This window comes from Nansenia antarctica (genome assembly GCF_963989245.1).
Source record: "Nansenia antarctica genome assembly, chromosome: 6".
NCBI lineage: Eukaryota > Metazoa > Chordata > Actinopteri > Argentiniformes > Microstomatidae > Nansenia > Nansenia antarctica.
This window is the reverse complement of record NC_137676.1, coordinates 46,791,375-46,809,954: the sequence shown is the minus strand read 5'-3', so window position 1 is coordinate 46,809,954 and position 18,580 is coordinate 46,791,375. Positions and strand designations below refer to the sequence as shown.

The 18,580-nt window shown below is 40.8% G+C and overlaps 2 protein-coding genes across 2 annotated transcripts in view; both read right to left on the bottom strand.

Annotated features, from left to right (window-relative positions):
• Positions 1–47: 47 nt before the first annotated feature.
• LOC308160613 (S-adenosylhomocysteine hydrolase-like protein 1) lies at positions 48–15,810 on the bottom strand (the record flags this gene model as incomplete). Its single annotated transcript, XM_080534558.1, has 17 exons — positions 48–60; positions 2,458–2,578; positions 2,850–2,928; positions 3,047–3,115; positions 3,388–3,486; positions 3,614–3,708; positions 4,010–4,080; positions 4,190–4,278; positions 5,439–5,502; positions 5,616–5,732; positions 5,949–6,055; positions 6,166–6,260; positions 6,437–6,539; positions 6,724–6,824; positions 7,816–7,959; positions 8,174–8,291; positions 15,625–15,810. The coding sequence occupies 17 exons, from the start codon at positions 15,808–15,810 to the stop codon at positions 48–50; spliced, it is 1,671 nt and encodes a 556-aa protein (XP_080390684.1).
• A 1,596-nt stretch (positions 15,811–17,406) lies between these two features.
• Positions 17,407–18,580, bottom strand: part of nfyal (nuclear transcription factor Y, alpha, like) — a 6,763-nt gene continuing 5,589 nt past the window's right edge. The window contains exons 8-9 of the mRNA XM_080533323.1: positions 18,550–18,580; positions 17,407–18,447 (exon numbers count right to left, since the gene is read on the bottom strand). The exon at positions 18,550–18,580 is cut by the window's right edge and continues 80 nt beyond it. Coding sequence (XP_080389449.1) covers positions 18,391–18,447; positions 18,550–18,580 — 88 coding nt within the window. The 3' untranslated portion in view covers positions 17,407–18,390. The remainder of the gene's footprint in view (positions 18,448–18,549) is intronic.

Sequence of the window (18,580 nt, the reverse complement as noted above, 5' to 3'; positions counted from 1 at the left end):
TTTGTGATTTGTGCCTAATTTCAGCATTACTGCATGCTTAATGTTCTTTAGTTTGAAGTTCTGTTTGGTTTCACATTCATGCTCGCACACGTTCACGCCCTGGCCACCTAGAGGACTTTGTCTCAACATTTCATGTTTGACCTCCTGCCCGGGGAATGTTATGTCTGCACACTGGGTTAGCAGTGATGTATCAGAGTTCTATATGAGTGTTCTATTGTTCTGCTATTGTGGTGTTAGGCCTAAGCGATTATATGTGATATACTGCTCTGTTCTGTCAATTGATTTGAAAAAAGTAAATGCATGTTGAGTTGATGCTACGATTGTGTCGTGTGTTAAATATTACAACTCCCTTTGCTGAAGATCTTGATTATTCCTAGAGGAATATTGTCTGTACCTGGGAGCATTGTCTGTACCAGGAGGTAAAGACAATGTACAATATACACATAAAAAAAGATTGCCCATTTTAATTTGACCATGAGGCCTCTTTTCCACATTGATAATCTTGATTAATTCAAACAAGTGGACGTATACACTCACCGGCCACTTTATTAGGCCTTGCTAGTACTGGGTTGGACCCCCTCTTTTGCCTTCAGAACTGTCTTAATTCTTTGTGGCATAGATTCAACAAGGTGCTGGAAACATTCCTCCGAGATTTTGGTCCATGTTGACATTATAATATTACGCAGTTGCTGATGATTTGTGCCAAGAAAATATCCCCCACACCATTACACAACCACCACCATTTTCGCCCAGAGAACTGCCGATCACTGGATATTTTCTGTTTTTCTTACCATTCTCTGTTACCCATAAAGATGGTTGTGCGGGAAAATCCCTGTAGATCAGCACTTTCTGAAATACTCATACCCGTCTGGCACCAACACCCATATATATATATATATATATATATACTGTATATATATGAATTTGCGGCATGGGGGTACACGCTGAAATGAACAGTGCCGGGGATTCAGGAAGATGCACACATGCACACACACACACATACATATACACACACACACTAACTCTAACCAAATCAATTCCATATTTGTTTTTATTAATTGGGATGAGTTTATTGCTGGTATATACATTTATTAACATAGACAGACACATGTAGCCTATTTTAATCACAAGCAAGGTATAACTCATGAAGTTGATCTCATAGCATAGAAGTAAGAAAATTAAATGACAAATTAGCAAACAAGAAATCTCATATGATAGCCTAACATATGGCTTTAACCTCAATATAATAAAAGCAGAGGAAAGTGTAAAGCAGAACTGTACAGATAGATCAAGGACAAACCACAATGCTCCTAGGATTCTAAACCTGGGTATTCAAGATATACCCAATAATTAACTGAATATTGAGGGTGACTGAAAAGCAAGTGGCTCAGAAGGCACATTCATACCATAACCCTAATGGTAAGTATGCAGCAACCAGTCCATGTGTGTTATCAATACTTTACATGATTTATGAAACACTTATCAAACTATCACACATAAAAATAGTCCATTTTGGGTCAGACCGAGTCCTGGTTCATGGAATGTACTTTATATGAAACCAAACAGAAATATATCCTCTTCAGTCATGTGGCCTTAATGATTACCCTCGGCACCCTATATGATTTTCTTTATAGCAAATAGACTTGACAGACAAAATCATGATTTAGTAACATTAGAATTAGCAACTAAATACATACATAGAGATGAAAGCATGCAAGACGACTTTTTTCTTTAAATTAGTGACAGACATTGTGATAGTTACTTGGTCACTGTTCTCATTAGTTTGTTGTGTATCAATCATTGTATCTAACAGACAATTAGGATGTTGTTATTTCAATGCCTGATATGTGCTAATAATAAAGAGTTACGTTCAGCATAGGTTATTCCCTTTTGTAACAACTTGCTAAATAACATAGAGATATCTCTGTCTATCCCATGCGTTGTCTGTTGCAGGTCAGAGCATCATCCACTCCCATTAATACCTTTGAACATAGACAGTAGATATTATTTAATTAGAACAATAATGTAATGGAATCACACACATTAGAACATTATTATCAGAACAGGATAGTGGTGCATAATATCTAGTTTGCCACTAGAGGGTGCGTGAGGCCTTAATAGATTTGAAGCATTATACAAAAAATGCATATATTCAACAAATAACTACGGTACATAATTATTCCAGGACCTGGCCAGAGTGTGTTATTTACAGAGAAATAAATAAATAAATAAAACAGGCTAATGATGTACAAAGCTGAACAAAATGATACCAGGAGACCAAAAACCTTGAGACAGTGACAGTATTTTTCTTCAATTGAGGGATGCAAATTTAATAAAGTAAAATGGGGTTGGGAACCCCTGCACTAGAGGATGACATATGATAATGAAAATGAATAGATTAATAGAAAATGTGTACTAGAGACCCATATAGTAGAATCTCTCAGTGCTGTTTTGTACCTGTAGTAGTTGGGTTTGAAGGGGCCGTTCTTATTCAGGCCCATGTACTTGGCCTGCTCCTCAGACAACTCTGTCAGGTGGGCGTCAAAGTTGGGCAGGTGCAAGGTGGCCACATATTCATCTAGGAGATAAAGAAAGATGGTGTATACTGTTTATATTGTATAGATTATGTATGTTGTAAAGACATAGATTTATTTGTATTATGTCGCTTCTTCACCTGTGTTTGGAAAATGCAGTATTATTGTAAAATCACTAGGTGGCAGTAATGAGACATGTGCAACTGAGCAAAATTTGGAAACATTCAATCTAATGAAATGAACCAAGTAATAGAGCAAATTAGATATTAATGTACATTGTGTACTGTTTAACAGTATTGATGTTGTCCATCTTACCCATTTTCTTGGGCAACAGGTAAACATCCTGTTTGTAGCGTCCCTCCGGAGCATTGAACAACTCAATCAAGGCCAGGGCCTGAAGAGACACACAGACCACAGTGTAAAGACGCTGCCAACTAATTACATTCTCACAAGGCTCAGGTAACATCTGAACAACAGGACATTCGGGGGACATCATTGTTCTGCTACGCTACCTGAGTTGTGGCAGTGATTGACAGTACAAATGTAGGTACTGTGGAACAGCTCAGATTCAAAAGACGACCCTATAAATCAACACACACAGGAAATCAGTCAACTGATCAGTTATTGGTCATAATTTGTGACAGAGTAACATAAAATTACAGAAATAGTTGTGATACTAATAACATTCAAGAATACCATGCTAAGCTATGAAAGAAGACCACTGAGCATGCAACAGGAGTAAACAGTAGGGGAACAAAACCTCCTGTTACAAGGATACACCACATAGTTTAGGAGTGCCTACAATTACAAAGACTGTCTGTACAAAGACAAAGACGGGGTGGAAGCTAAGTACCTCCGCCAGCAGTACAACCCTCTTGCCATCAGGCCAGATGACGTGGTCCACCTGAGAACGCACCCTCTCCCAGGTGAGCTCAGGGCTCCGCATACTCGCCTGGAGACAGAACCAAGACCACATGAGCAGTGCCAGTGAAATACTGTACCACTAAAACACATCCACATATAAACCCTACATACAGTTCATGTGTAAACCTCCTAAAAAAAATCCTAAAACAACTCACCACATCAATCTCTGTATTGGAGTGACCCATATTGCACACTATGCAGCCATTCTTCATACGGTCCAGCTGTTCTCTGGACACAACGTTTTTATTACCTGAGTAGAATCGGGAAAACACAATACAGCGATTCCTCATTCATCTAAGTAGAGATCCCATTAACATGTAGTTGAATATCAAAATTATCCGCAAAACTAAGAATAGAGTAACTGATTCACCAACTAAAGAGTCACAAGTACTGGTTGAAACAAGTGACCCTTAGCTTGGTGCCTAGTGAATAAATCTGAATCATAAACAAGGTCTGGTGGGATATTTAAATACATTTCATGCTTAAATTGTATGGTTAGCAAAGTTAAACAATAAGGGTGGGACTGCATATAACAATGTACAATAGCTTACCAGTGCAAGTTATCACCAAGTCCATTTGGCGAATGACCTCATTCAGCTTGACCACTCTGAACCCATCCATGCTGTATGGACACAACATGGTGAGCTTTAGTAGGTAAATATGATAAATAAATAAAATAAAATAAAATAATACATTACACTGACATTACATTTGAATGGACAGCCACTCACCAGCCCTGCAGGGCACAAATGGGGTCGATCTCTGTGATGCACACAATGGCTCCCAAGGCCTTCAGAGCGGTGCAGCAACCCTTCCCCACCTACATGTACAGAGGAGACCCCAGTACACTCAACATGAACTAAAACTGATCCCACAGAACTATGTACCTACCACAATAAGATAATATACAGTGCCCTACAGTTAAACATTTTCTGTTCGTTTGGCTCTACACTCCAAAAGTTTGGATTTTAAATCAAACAATCATGTTGAGGTTAAAGTAGAGATTCTCAGGTTTTATTTTATGATATTTGTGTACATATAGGTTTCCCCATTCAGAAATGTCAACACATTTTATGAATAGTCCCCCTATTTCAGGATACCCAAAAGTAATGGCACAATTGGCTTCACAGCTGTTTCTGGTAAGTCAAGTGTGTTCCGTTCCATCATTTGTGCAAGCATAAGATGGCTGTCAATGTTTAGTATTGATTCTAGATTTTGTGTTTGCCTGCTATTGGTGTCGGTCAACATGAGGACCAAACCAGTGTCAATGAAGCCTTTATTAGGCAGAAAAATCTGAAACATAGCCAAAACCTTAGGCTTAGGCAAAATCAACAGTTTGGAACATAAATAAAAAGAAGGGGAAAAAAGGTGACCTCGGCAATCGTAAACGGCCTGTTAGGCCAAGGCAGACTGCTACAGTGGGTGACCGAAGAATGCTCACCATAATTAGGAAAAACACATAACAACTGTCCCACTGATCAGGAACACTCTCCAGGAGATAGGCGTGAATATGCCTGAGACTACCATCCGCAGAATACATCCCCAGCCAAACTACAAATGCTTCATTGCAAGGTGCAAACCACTGGTCATCCTCAAAGACGATAGTCACTTACAGACAAAAGAAGAAATGCTTCACATAAAAATAATAAAGAAATAAATGTTTTATTTACCATGCAATCAACTTGTCAATCAATTGTTGGAATGTAGTATTTTTTGCTCTAGGCACAGGGTCAGCCATAGTCGGCGCCCCTGGAGCAATTAGGGGTTAAGTGCCTTGCTCATTGGCACAACGGCAGTGGTAGGCACCTTAGATATGATGCCAGCAACCCTCCAATCACCAACTCACATGCAGCTCCCTCCTGAGGCAGGGATCGAACCAGCGACCTTCCGATTGCTAGCCGGCCCCCCACTGCCCTTTACTTATGCTGGGCACTGCATTTCCAAATGCTATTCATAAACTGTATAGAACCTAGGACTCACCTCGCCGTAACCACACACCACAACTTGTTTTCCGCCAAACATCACATCAGTGGTCCTCTTCAATCTAAAGCAGACATGGGAAGAAGGCATGATCAACATCCGAAACATTATTAATGTATGTAATACACTCAACATAAGTATTGTGTTACATCATGGCTAATCAGAACTCGCCCTCACCCGTCCAGGATGGACTCGCGGCAGCAGTAGAGGTTGTCAAACTTCTGCTTGGTGACAGAGTCATTCACATTCATGGCAGGGACACACAACTTGCCAGCCTTGGATAACTGGTACAACCTGAGAGGACGACTCATACCACTGAGCTCTGTAGGATTGGTATTAGCATAGCATAGCATTCCAATAATATTGAGGGGAAAAAAGTAATTATTATGTGAGATCTAACGTCCCAGGCTAATTGGCACCTCTTTAGACTAGGTAATTGCCTCCCCTGAGGGTTTTACTTGGACAGTTCCTGTGACCTGTATCTCCGTCACCTAGCTCCACTCATCTAACCTGTGCACTCCAGTGACGCTCTCTTCCACGATGCCTTGAGTCTTCTTAAAGACACTGGGGTACTTCTTGTACACCCAGTGGGTCAGGTCCCCTCCATCATCCAGTATCTAGTGGAAACACCACCCAGCACACATAGTTTTGGGCAGCATCAAAATGAACCTCCTCAATGGAGTATTACTACATGATGAGTGTCCAAGTGCATTAAGAGGTTGTCTACCATGTTAGCCTGCCAGCCCTCAGTGTTGACACAGCGGTCGATGCACCACCAGAAGTCATCCTCCGACTCGCCCTTCCATGCAAACACAGACACTCCTGTGGGCCGAAGCAAAATAATGATGCTTACACTTACTGAGAGAGAGAGAGAGAGAGAGAGAGAGAGAGAGAGAGAGAGAGAGAGAGAGAGAGAGAGAGAGAGAGAGAGAGAGACAGAGAGAGAGAGGATGTGTACTTAATGTCCATTAAAGACTATGGCATTTCTGGGGTCTCACCGATCTCTGCCAGGGCCGCAGCCACCTCATTCTGAGTGGAATAGATGTTACAGGCAGTCCAACGGCACTGGGCACCCAGAGCTACCAGAGTCTCAATCAGGACCTGAGGGAAACAATACACACACACACACACACACACACACAGTTATAAAGAGATGCACATGGCGACACACATACACATACTGAACATACAGACTGACATCCTGATCCTCTGTAACACTTTAGGATAAGGTTGCCTTTCTGTTCTTTATAAAGGGTTTATAAGTAGCAAGAGCAAGAAGACGTACTGCTGTCTGAGCTGTGATGTGGGTGCAACCCACTATCTTAGCCCCAGCCAGAGGTTTCTCTCCTTGGGCTCTCTTCCTCAGGGAGATCAGGGCAGACATATCTGTAGATGGGTGAAGGTGGCAGGGAGAGGGAGAGAAAGAAGGAAAGAGACAGAGATAGAGTAAATAATTTGACAGAAAAGAGGACAGTTTGAATGTATGACAGCGTGACAGTGAATGAAAGGGAAGATGGAGTATCATAGTGTAGAGGGATTATGGTGGCGTCAGCCTTGATGTGTAGAACTATTTGCATTTGAATGAGCCTGGTGGACATCCTGAAGAAGTCACACCCTCACCATCAATTCCTTTGCGATTGTAATATGCCTGAGGAAATTCTTATGTGTCTCACACCTTGTCCTTTGTTGGAAATTATATTTGAGGAGAGAGACTGCGAGATATTCTTTGAGTTTTGGGTTAGGCCCGTCGCAGGCACCATTCTCCCGTATTGTCCTTGACGCACGTTAAAACGTATGGTTAAAACTTACTTTTTTGTTGCTTTGAAACTGTTAAGTTGGTTATTTTGTTGATACTCTATTCTCATTTTCTGGTATAACAGCACAACATAATCATGCCCAGGTTATCATAGAGTTCAATGTCTAATGTTCACATGCATCGTTAACAAGACATAGAGAGAGTCAGCTATTGGGACAGGCCTCCTCCTGTTTCCCTGGACACCACTGACACAGCCCCCAGGTCCTGAGTCAGGACCTGTGTTGTGGGTCAGGAGGATTCTCATATCAATCGTTAACTCAAGCAATGTCGACATGAGCAAAATGAACATCCTATGATATGTACCTGGGTGTTTGTTTAGAATGTACAGTGTGCACTGTTGTTAGAGCTCATATCACTCTCTGTGCTCTCTGGTCCTGAATCAGTCCTCTATGTATATGGTAGCTTCAGTCTCTGCAAATTTGTATGACTTAATTAAGACAACAACAGTTTCAGTCATTAAAACACAACCTCACTAGGCTTTTTGTTTATTCATCATGTTAATATCATCTCGGTAATAAGATCTAACTATGTTAGAGTTAGAGGACAATGATGGTTCCACACCTTGTTCTGCAATCTCAATCTCACGTCGCCCAAACTCGGCCTGTTTAATGTTCTTCACACAAAAGTCGCTGCTTCCCTTGGAGTTGGCCTGGGTCTTGTCCCGAGGGGAGGTCTCATCATCAGAGCTGTCAGAGTACGAGGCAGCTGGGCATTGTAGGAGAGTAGGCAAAGGGTCACAGCAATTAGCAATTTTGGAAATACCATATCTCAATAGACATTCATGAAATATTTGTGTGAGTGTGTGTGTGTGTGTGTGTGTGTGTGTGTGTGTGTGTGTGTGTGTGTGTGTGTGTGTGTGTGTGTGTGTGTGTGCGTGTGTGTGTGTGTGTGTGTGTGTGAGTGTGTGTGTGTGTGGTACCTGAGCTGTAGCTGTCTGTTGAAGACTGGGAGATAGAGCGAGAGAGGGAGCGTCGTCCTGCCTTGGTGGGGTACTTGCTAAACTCCTGCTTGTCCTCAGAATTACTTGCAAACTGGATCTGCAGAAGACACAGTGCAAAATATGATTGCACTGAAATATGGATCACACTGCATGGATATCAATGCCAAATAATATATAACTCACATTCCATACCCTCTATGCTTTTGATTTGGCTCTTTAGTGACCATGTGGTGAAGATGGATATTAACCAGAGTCACTGTGAGACTTGGTTGGGTTGACTCACCCCTGGCCCAGTGCTTGTTAGAAGTCAGGGGTATGTGTTTGACATTATAGAGGATATTTTAGGATGTGTGATTTCGACCGGTTTAGAGCTAAATGAGAAATGCCACACAGTAAATAGCAGAAAATAACTTCACAGACATGAGAAATTATAGCTTTTATGCAGATTATTTTAAATCTCTAATGTTTGTTTAAGAAGTTGCCAGAAAAAAATGTTATTCAAATCCAACCACTCTAAGGTGTGGGTGTACCACTACCATACCCAGAGTGCTGCTTATATATTTGCCTAGAGTGTCCATTCACATTTGCATTAATCTCAGTCACTCAATTTAGACATCTAAAAAAACCTCTCTTTTCACATATCCCCATAAAATGCAGGAGATGAGGCTGTCTTGGTTTCAACAGGCCTTGCTACATTGACATAGACTTGCAGAATAGATAAATCACAGATGCCGTTTAAAAGAGGGCCTAAAATCTATTTTAAAACGCTCCTTCTTGCACAATGATTTGTGATTTGTTCAAATACACAAGATTCAGCTGTTGGCATGGATCACTTCCTGTCACAACATCTCTTCACAAGACTTCTGTGGAGATGGATTGGTACGCATGAGTATATCAACATACAGTATACTGTATATGTATACTGATATACAGCAGGTTTGGCCATTTGACTTACAGCACAATACATACCATTGATATTTTGGTATCAATGCTACTTAATTGGAAAAGAAGAGAACACACACCGCAGAAAACTTGGGCGAGGTGCTGGCGACGGAACAAAATACTATTAAAAGGAGTAGAAGCCGCCCACTCTAGTTCCAGATGCAAAAAAGTGTAGATTTAATATGACAACAGTTCATCAATGCTACTAACAAGTAATTACTGTTCAATAAGCAAACTGATACAGTCTAACCTCTGAGTACTATTTGCTCTCTTTCTTATCCTCAAGTTAAAAATATAAACATATTAGTAGAAGCAATTGCTGGAAATAATCCTATATGTTTGTCAAAATCAGAGCTTTAGTTCATAAAGACAATGCTGAGTGGGAAATCTGTCCCTTTGAACAACCAATAAGCTGGCTTTAGCAAAGAGATCTGACAAATCCTCTGCCTACTCTACTACTGTGGAGATCAGTCTGGACACGCTGGCAGCCACCGTCAGTTGTCACAATAGGAGAGATTAAGGATGGTAAACCGGATGTCACTGAGGTCGCTCAAACTGGGTCAGTTAGCGCACCAAGGATGCAGAACGTGGCACAACAGTCCTGTGAGGTAACCTATGACAGCTTGGGCAGCAGAGAGAGAAAGATACCTGGTACCTCACCTCACTAATACAGGAAGCCCTGCAGGCTGCTGACAGGTCTGGGGCTCCTGATGAGGTTAGGGAAAAGACCCGTGGCTGGAGTTGATCAACTCCATCTGACACCTGGATCCAGTCCCCATGAAGGACCTGCTTACTCACCCTAGGCCTAGAGGCACTGATGAACCCGTTCTGATACACAGGGACTGCTGACTGTATTAGACTGGTTTAGGTTTGAAACAGACACAGAGGAAAACAAAAAAAACGATCAGCCTCTTGATTATTGTTCGTAGTTGTGGGGGCTAACCAGTCTATTCAGTAATAATGTAAGTCTTTCACATGCAAACCTCCCATAACATTGTGTTATGTATAATCCACAGCTCCTCACTGTAGATTTAGGCCTCTTGTGTTTAAACCGTAGCTCCCGGTGGTCATTTACTTTCATTAGGTTCAGATTTCAAACATAAACTATACACTTGATCAAGTATACATTTAAATGTTTTACTTTTTTGGCATTTAGCAGACGCCTTATTCCAAAGCGACTTACAATCATTGGTGATACCAATCACTATAGGTTTATCCATTAATGACCTACAGGTCTATTCTACTAGTTTGATACTCATACTAATTTTCCTTCAAGATCCTGTGTTTTAGATGTCCATGGATTATGTTTGGACTGAACACGGATGTGCGCGGCCACTGAGTTGACACAACATACAATGCCAGACTAACAACAATGGGTTAGGTAACATTAAGAGTACAGAGTATAAGTAAGTATAAGAGTGCACAGATTACCATCCACATCCTACATGAAGTGTAAGGCTATATCAGGGGTGTGTTGTTGGCAGTGATGTGTTGTTTCTAAAGGTAAAATAGTATGCATTGCCATGCTCTGATTGTAGTTAATGGGTTTGTTTCGGTCAAGTGGTTGTCTAGCTGTGATCATAATGAATTACCCCAACACCTGTACTGTAACACTAACCCAAAACATAGAAACCAAAGCCATTTTATGTTGACACTTGACCAAAACATTCTGATGTATGTATCTTACAAGAATTCTTAAAAACTGCAATACCTCATAATAAGGGTATTGAAAAAAGAAAAAACAGTGCCATTAAGACAGGAAGGAAACTAAAGACTCTCGTAAAACAGCATGAAATAAGGAGCTCTGCATGTCACTGGTTCGGCAAATGGGTGTGAGCTCTATCTCACATTTTTGTGGAATAACTTTTGGTGTTTGCTTTGCATCAGCATACACTCCTGAGCATTCAGGGAAAGTTCCAGAGCTAGGTGAGTTATATTTCAATATTTTTCTTTTCTCAACATGCAATCAGCAATAGCAGAGAAGGCATCTCCTCTCTCTGTTTATAAACAGAAGAATATCCTCAGATGTATGAGGAAAATAAAGGGTGGGGTGTATGGTTGATAATGTAAGTAAGTCACTCATGATTGCATATATCCTGGTAAGTATATATCCTATGATAAGCCCTGCTCAAACAGTTTGTCTTGTTAACCTTGAACCTTCAACATAATTAAGCAAAAATGCATTATTTGTATACACTCAACACTTGACAAACTATCATCCAAGTGCGAAGTCAAAACATTTGTTTAACTAACAGTGAAGCATTCTGGGGTTAAACAACCATTGAATGACTGTTTAGAGAGAGTTAATGAGGAAGCTCTGCATTAGGAATAGATAACTCACCCGCTCTCTCAGATGCACATGTGCATGTCTCTGTGCCATGGCTCCTTGTCCCTGTTCTCAGCCTGTCTATCCCTGTGCCAGTGTCCTCTGAGTGATTGGATTGAGTGCCCCTGATGTGTTATTATTACTGAACACACAGACACACTCCCAGACTGACCAGAGGGAGGTTCCTGCAGTTTACCATCATTTCAAATGGCCACCTCTAGTGGAGGATGGGGGTGTCGGGCTGACCAGCCCTCTTCTGTCTCAGTCTATGTCCTTGACAACTACATGCTAGAGTCAGAGTGTGTTGTAGAACAGTGTGTTTCTGGTGGTTGAACAGTTAGGGAACACACATAGGAGGTGCATAGAGGATTGCACAGAGAGAGAGACAGACAGACAGACAGACAGCTTTTACTTTTCCTGCTGTGAGTTTCTAGTCAGGCATACTAATAAAAGGGGGATTTGGGGGAACTAAATATTGTTTCCATATGCCCTCAGGCATCAACAGGCATTGCATCCAGTCCCATTCTATATCTTAAAATACCATCTAAGTCTCAGATGGCTGATTAGATCATAGACTGGCTTTTGTGTGATTTTGAATAGGAGGTGTAACAGCAAAGCGTAGCCTTACACAGGGCAACGCTAATAATTTACAATGACATTTACATTTTTTACATTTACATTTTTGGCATTTAGCAGACGCCTTATTCCAAAGCGACTTACAATCAATACATTTGAATACTAAGCATGTGAATCAGCAATCCACCATTCGTTGCAGGAAGAGTAATCTAGCTCAGGCCCGGGGCCACTGATAGAAGGAGAAACCTTCTCCCTATCACCTTCTACTATTTTTTTTTATTTAAAAAAATAAATAAATGATATCACTAATGCCTGCACATCATCTGACAGGACGCTTAATCCACACACACTTTCTACAGAACCAACCTTCTCTGAAACCTCAGTGATAGACAATACATAAACACATTTAGAAAAATCTCTCAGCTCTCATTGATAATGTTTTAAGAAATTCTAGAGCAGCAAATAGGTCTCAGTGATCTGTAAAACCAGATCCACTAGTATGTGAGGTTCATGATCGTGAAAAGACAAGACAGTCCATGGCTCTGTCTTGCCAAACTTTGACACTGCCAAAATGTGTCCGGGCCATCAACGGCCCATCAAAATCTAATCGTTCGAACGCTCGACGTGCATTCCGGACTAATGGGCCAAATACTGTGACGTCATTCTACCGCTGTGTGCTTACTACCTACCACAGATGAAAGTGTGTATCTTAAACTGGGAAGACAAATGTAATCTTCTTGCACTTGAATAGCATTAAGCAGGGGGACAAAATTTGGCATGACAGCTCCAGAGACTGGAGCGTTACCTGTGTTCAAGTTCCACAAAAGCATGACGGCTTATGAGTGTTGTGAAAAACAGTATGATGATAATCCCTCCTCCAAACATTCTGACCTTCAACGTGAAACCATAACCTTGACTGACAAGCACATTCCGTAAATGTATCCTGGGTGAGTGTAAATGGAAGGACACTTAATAGGCTACCCATGATAGGCTGAAAGGTATGTCATCCTGATTATTTGATGTAATCTACCTTAGGGAAATTTTTAGAGTACATCATGGGTATGGAGGAAGGCTCAAGGTCAAGGCAGATACCTCAGCAGTGCTGAGAAGGTAGGCTGCCGTGGAGCCTCTCTGAGTGCTAGAAAGACTAGGGCAAATGTTCTTGACCAGTCAGTATGGATGTGTCATATTTCTCCACTTATTGGGACTTTTCACAGTGTTAACATGACTCATACATTGATGGTAAAATACTGTGAACGGGACACATGACTGCTTGGAAAAATAGAGAAGTAAAGGGCAATAACGTATTTTCTAAGTAAACATCTTATCAGCAAAGTTAGTATGTAAAATAATGTATAATCTGCATGTAAGAGTATACATAAGAACCATATCTCTCAGAGGACCATAATATAAAGATTTCACTATGATTCATATCGTTTAGTGAAAATAAATGTACAGTACTGTCAGTTATGTTTTCTTTTTATATAAAAGGCTTTTAAAATGTTTGCTCCATAGGCCTATGACATAAATACTGTGCATAGGAACATGCAATAACACAATGTTTCTTAAACCTATAGAGACGGAATTAAAGAATAAAACAATATACATAGATTTTCAGCCACAAACTATAACTCCAGAAGGATGTATTGTGTAACTAGTGGATAGATTAAAGAGGAAGTAGGCAGAGGAGTAATTCCATTTCACCCACACTTATGGCCAGTGAGCAGTGGGCACAATGCAAGCCTGTCATTCAATGGCCAGGAAGGTAAAAGGCAGGCACCACCTCTACTGGACAATGTAACAGATAATCGAATTGAATTAGGCTACACCCTAACTAACCCAAGTTATATAACTGTCGAACCTACTCAATATGGAGGGACTGATATTGAGCTTATATTGGAGATGCCTTTGTGTTAGATTCAGAGGTGAACTTTCCGTGGGAATTAACAGGAATATATGGGAATTAACAGGAATATATGGAAATAACAGAAATATATGCAAATTAATATTAATACCATTTAAATGTAGATGTTGTTTTGCATTGGATATACTTACCATATCATATGGAGACAGAAACATAAACATTTGACCTTATCATAAGTAGAGATAATTGCAAATGATTAAATCCTTCCAATAGAAAAAAAATGCAGAGGGTTGCAATTCCATTGAATTGGGGATAGCTTATCCAAAATATGTCACAAGACCTATAATTTCCTTATGTGTATCCCGCAAAAAAAGGATCACTGTTAAGCTAACTTTCTTTGATGAATTTAAGCAAAAATCGAAAATTTACCTGAAAGTTTCCGACCCTTTGCAACCCTATTCTGACTCAAAATTCATCTTATTACACAAGACTTTAGACTCGACAGGTGGCACAGTTTGACCAGAGGGAGACCACTCTCACATGTATTCATAACACTGAGCTTTGTTTTCATAGGAGCAAATCCACATTCCTCCCATATCCAATGTGTTTAAAGATCAGACTCCCCAAGGCAGTACACTCAGTCCACATATTGTCCTGCTGCCCAGGGGGTCAGAAGCAATGTTCTGGGATGAATAAGCCCTGCTACAATGTAAACCTCCACATTCTAGCCTAGACAGCATACCAACCCAAAGTGTGCAAAACACTTCACTGTCTGAGGTCTATATTGCTCATCTATGGCACTGATGCATAGAATGTATAATGCACAGTATCCCCTCGTTGAAATGGCGCTTTATTGAAATATGCTCTAAGCTTAAACTATCCAATCTCTGTTGGTATACTACTAGTCTTATGAGAAAGTCACTTTATATGCCACAATAATCACTTAGAAGAGGACCCTAAATTAAATGGCTATGATAATAATAATGTGGTAATTGAGTGTGTGTGTGTGTGTGTGTGTGTGTGTGTGTGTGTATGTGTGTGTGTGTGTGTGTGTGTGTGTGTGTGTGTGTGTGTGTGTGTGTGTGTGTGTGTGTGTGTGTGTGTGTGTGTGAGAGTGTGTGTGTGTGTGTGTGTGTGTGTGTGTGTGTGTGTGTGTGTGTGTGTGTGTGTGTGTGTGTGTGTGTGTGTGTGTGTGTGTGTGTGTGTGTGTGTGTTACTTATCTCTGCTGTCACAAGTCGGCTGAAATATAAAGTTAGATTGCCCCCGGACCGGAAGTAATTTGCCTATACAGCATTTATTCCTTTCAACTGGACACAACGTACGTAATTGACAGCACTGAAAGACACAGTTATTTAGCAACGTTACAAATGATGTTCTATTCTATAGGTAAAATAGTGTATTAGGCCTATAAACTGTACAACTAGTTGTTGGACTACACGGGGCTATTTATGACACACTATTTATGACACACTGAGATGGGACACTCTTGTGAGGAACTGGGGGGAATTTCCTGGTGACATTAGTAACATAAATTAACATTTGACATTGTGCCAAAATACTAGCCTATGACATTGTTAAAGAAAAATTAATCACTGTAAAGCACGACCAGGTCGCATATTATTGCTGCTTATAGCCTACTCCACACGCGCCTTTGCGGTTTTCTCAATGCGTAAAATATGATAACCATAATGTCTACAGTGAATAATAGAATAACTTCTTACCTTTTTGACAGATTTGAGAGTGGGGACAGCGGTGAATGCGGCGGACAGTTCACCAACATTCATATTCATGTCGCTGTTCTTGCTTACTGTCATCGCAGAATATTTTTCGGCGACATTCTCGCTATCTTTGACATATTTAGTGGCCTGTTTCACCTCCAGCTTCCCGTCCGCAACAGAGTCTGTCATTTCATTCAGTGATGTAGACATCCTGGAGACGATTCAGATGATGTCCGACTTGCAGTGCGGTGCTGTCACCTCTCCTCTCCTGGCTCGCCTGTCTCCTTTCAGTGCTGCTGAATAAAACAACGCTGGTTACTGGGCTAGATTGACTAAAAACGCACCACCACTATACCAGCGTAGAGTGTGTATCCTTGTCGTGGTCGTGGTCACTTTGTCATCACCCAGGGTTAAGTACTTGTTCTTTTTCGGCTCGGTTGTCAACCATAAGCATCATCTCCAGTGGGCGGTTTGGAGGAGAAATCACCTGAACAAGTGGGCGGCGAGTAAAGAGGTGCTCATCCAATCGCCAGCAGAGAAGGGGAAAAGGGGCGGGCCCACTTGTGGTTAATACCATGTACTAAACAGCCTTTAGTTGCTACATCATTGTCCAAAGTGTAAATTCATCATTTGATATCACCTAAGATATTTGCCCTTCTTTTGAAGTTCCATTCAAGTGAAGTATTATTTAGTAATCATAGGCTATGTGAAAGTATTATTATTTATTTGTATTATTATTATTATTATTTCACCAGGGAACACAATGAGACCAAAGTCTCATTTTCAGTGGTGCCCTGATTACAAAGCATTTTTAGACAATACGAAAACATCAGGCGTCAATACAAAATCTATACAAAAACATCATACATTCACACATTCAAAGTAAAAAACATTATGGCAACATCCTTTAAAAAAACATGCACAGACCTCAACTTCACTTATATTTTTGATCTTGCCCAAAGAGACTAAGGCGTCCAATTTGAGGGTCTCTTGACACTTATTCCAAGCTCGAGGGGCACAGTAACTAAAGCAGTTTTCCCCAGCTCAGTTCTGACTCTAGATGTCAAGAACTAACCTGTCCTGAGATCTTTTGGTGATCACTAGAACGCCATGTAATGGGATGCCAGGTAGCTAGGTAGCCTTTGTCAGATTGCTTTATAAATGTACAGGAGCCAATGCTGTGTTCTCCTAACAGCCAGGGATGGCCAGTATACTGCATGATATGGTTTACAATGATGCATTCTAGAATGATCACCAGTAATAAAACAAAGTGCTGAATGATAAACAGTGTCAAACTGTTTCAAGGTGGTTGGGGCAGCGTTCATATAGATAATGTTGCCATAGTAAAGTACAGACAGGAAAGTAGACTGCACTAAAAGCTCCCATTTACTAGTAATCGACATTTACATTTACTAGAACCATTTACTAGTAATCAACATTTACATTTACTAGAACCATTTACTAGTAATCAAAATTCCGGTTGTTTTGATTTGGTTATGTTGGCAAACAATCATAATTATGGCAAATTAGCAGATGTCAGAGCCATAGAAATATAATAAGCTGGTTAAGTGGAACGTTGCTTAAACAAGTGCACAGCGCTGTACATGCTGGTCGTGATAATGCAGATATTGATCTCAGCGTATTGGATCCGCGCCTTCAGCGTGGGAGCAATAGTCTCACTAGTACTCAAAACATATATTTGCCAAAGAAATTACAACATGAGCATAAATACTGGACAAAAGAGTAGTCATCTCGACCACATTTATTTTGTTACACAGAGCGTTCACAGTCAATTTAGTCAAACACAAAATATAAATCTATCCTTGGAGGACTGCATCAGAGGGTATACAAATCCATTTTCAAACCCCCAAAAGACCGCTAAAACAGACTGAGTACATGGGTCAGACATCAATGAAACATTTATGAGTGTACCGGTAGTCTATCTCTATCTAGTATTATGAAAAAAGTCATATAAAATACATTCCCAATGCAGAAGTTGGGCACTGGCTATTTAGTATGAACAGTGCCTCCAAACGTTATAGCCTATAGATATCTTGATTATTTGTATCAATATCTGGTTTCAGAATCCCTTTACAGTTTGGCTGGACTTCTGCAATGTCACACATGGGGGCAAGAAACAAATATTTAAACAAACAAGACAACACTGGGCACAGGCTATTTCAACTAACAAGTTCATTTGTTAATTGTCCTTGTATTTGTGAACCCCCCCCCCTCAAAAAAAAAGATATATACATATAATACAAATAACCAAAATGCTCTTTGTAACTATTCAATTGAGTAACAATTGTTGGGGACTGCTTCTGCAAACATAAAGTGGTGGACATAAGTATTAAAGTAAATCACTTGTATCTGTGATCTCCTTATTGTTGGTCTCAAGAATAGTCATACAGTCTCGGTCTCAGTAAACTCTACATCCCCATTTTCTAAATTAGGTCCAAATATCAAGATGTCCAAATGCTGCTCATGTTAGTGCTGTGTGGGGACATCTGAGCATGGCTGCGTCCTGTCTGTCAGGAGCGATGCCACACAGGCTTTGCAGCCACAGAACCAGCTCTGGAAGACCAGGATGTGGGGTAGGCATAATATGCTGAAGTTCATAGTGATCCATTGAGGCTAACCTCGTCATGGTGATTTGCTTGGGTAAGGGGCAGGACAGGGGAGAATACAGAGTAGAGGAGAGGTGATGCTTGGTGTTGGTGATGGATCTTGGGCAGAAGGGCTCTCCCTGGAGGGGTCCTGTTGTGTGGGCTATGAGACACGGATCATCTGCGCCACATTCTCTTCTCCTGCCTGTTCCTGCTGTTGCTGATGGACAGAGGGTGGACAAGGGATCCAGTCAACACATACAACATGCATTATAGAAACCATTTCCATTCTAAACACCATTATGACTATTAGCTTTCTCACCTGCAGTGCCGCCAGGGCCATCTCCTCCCTC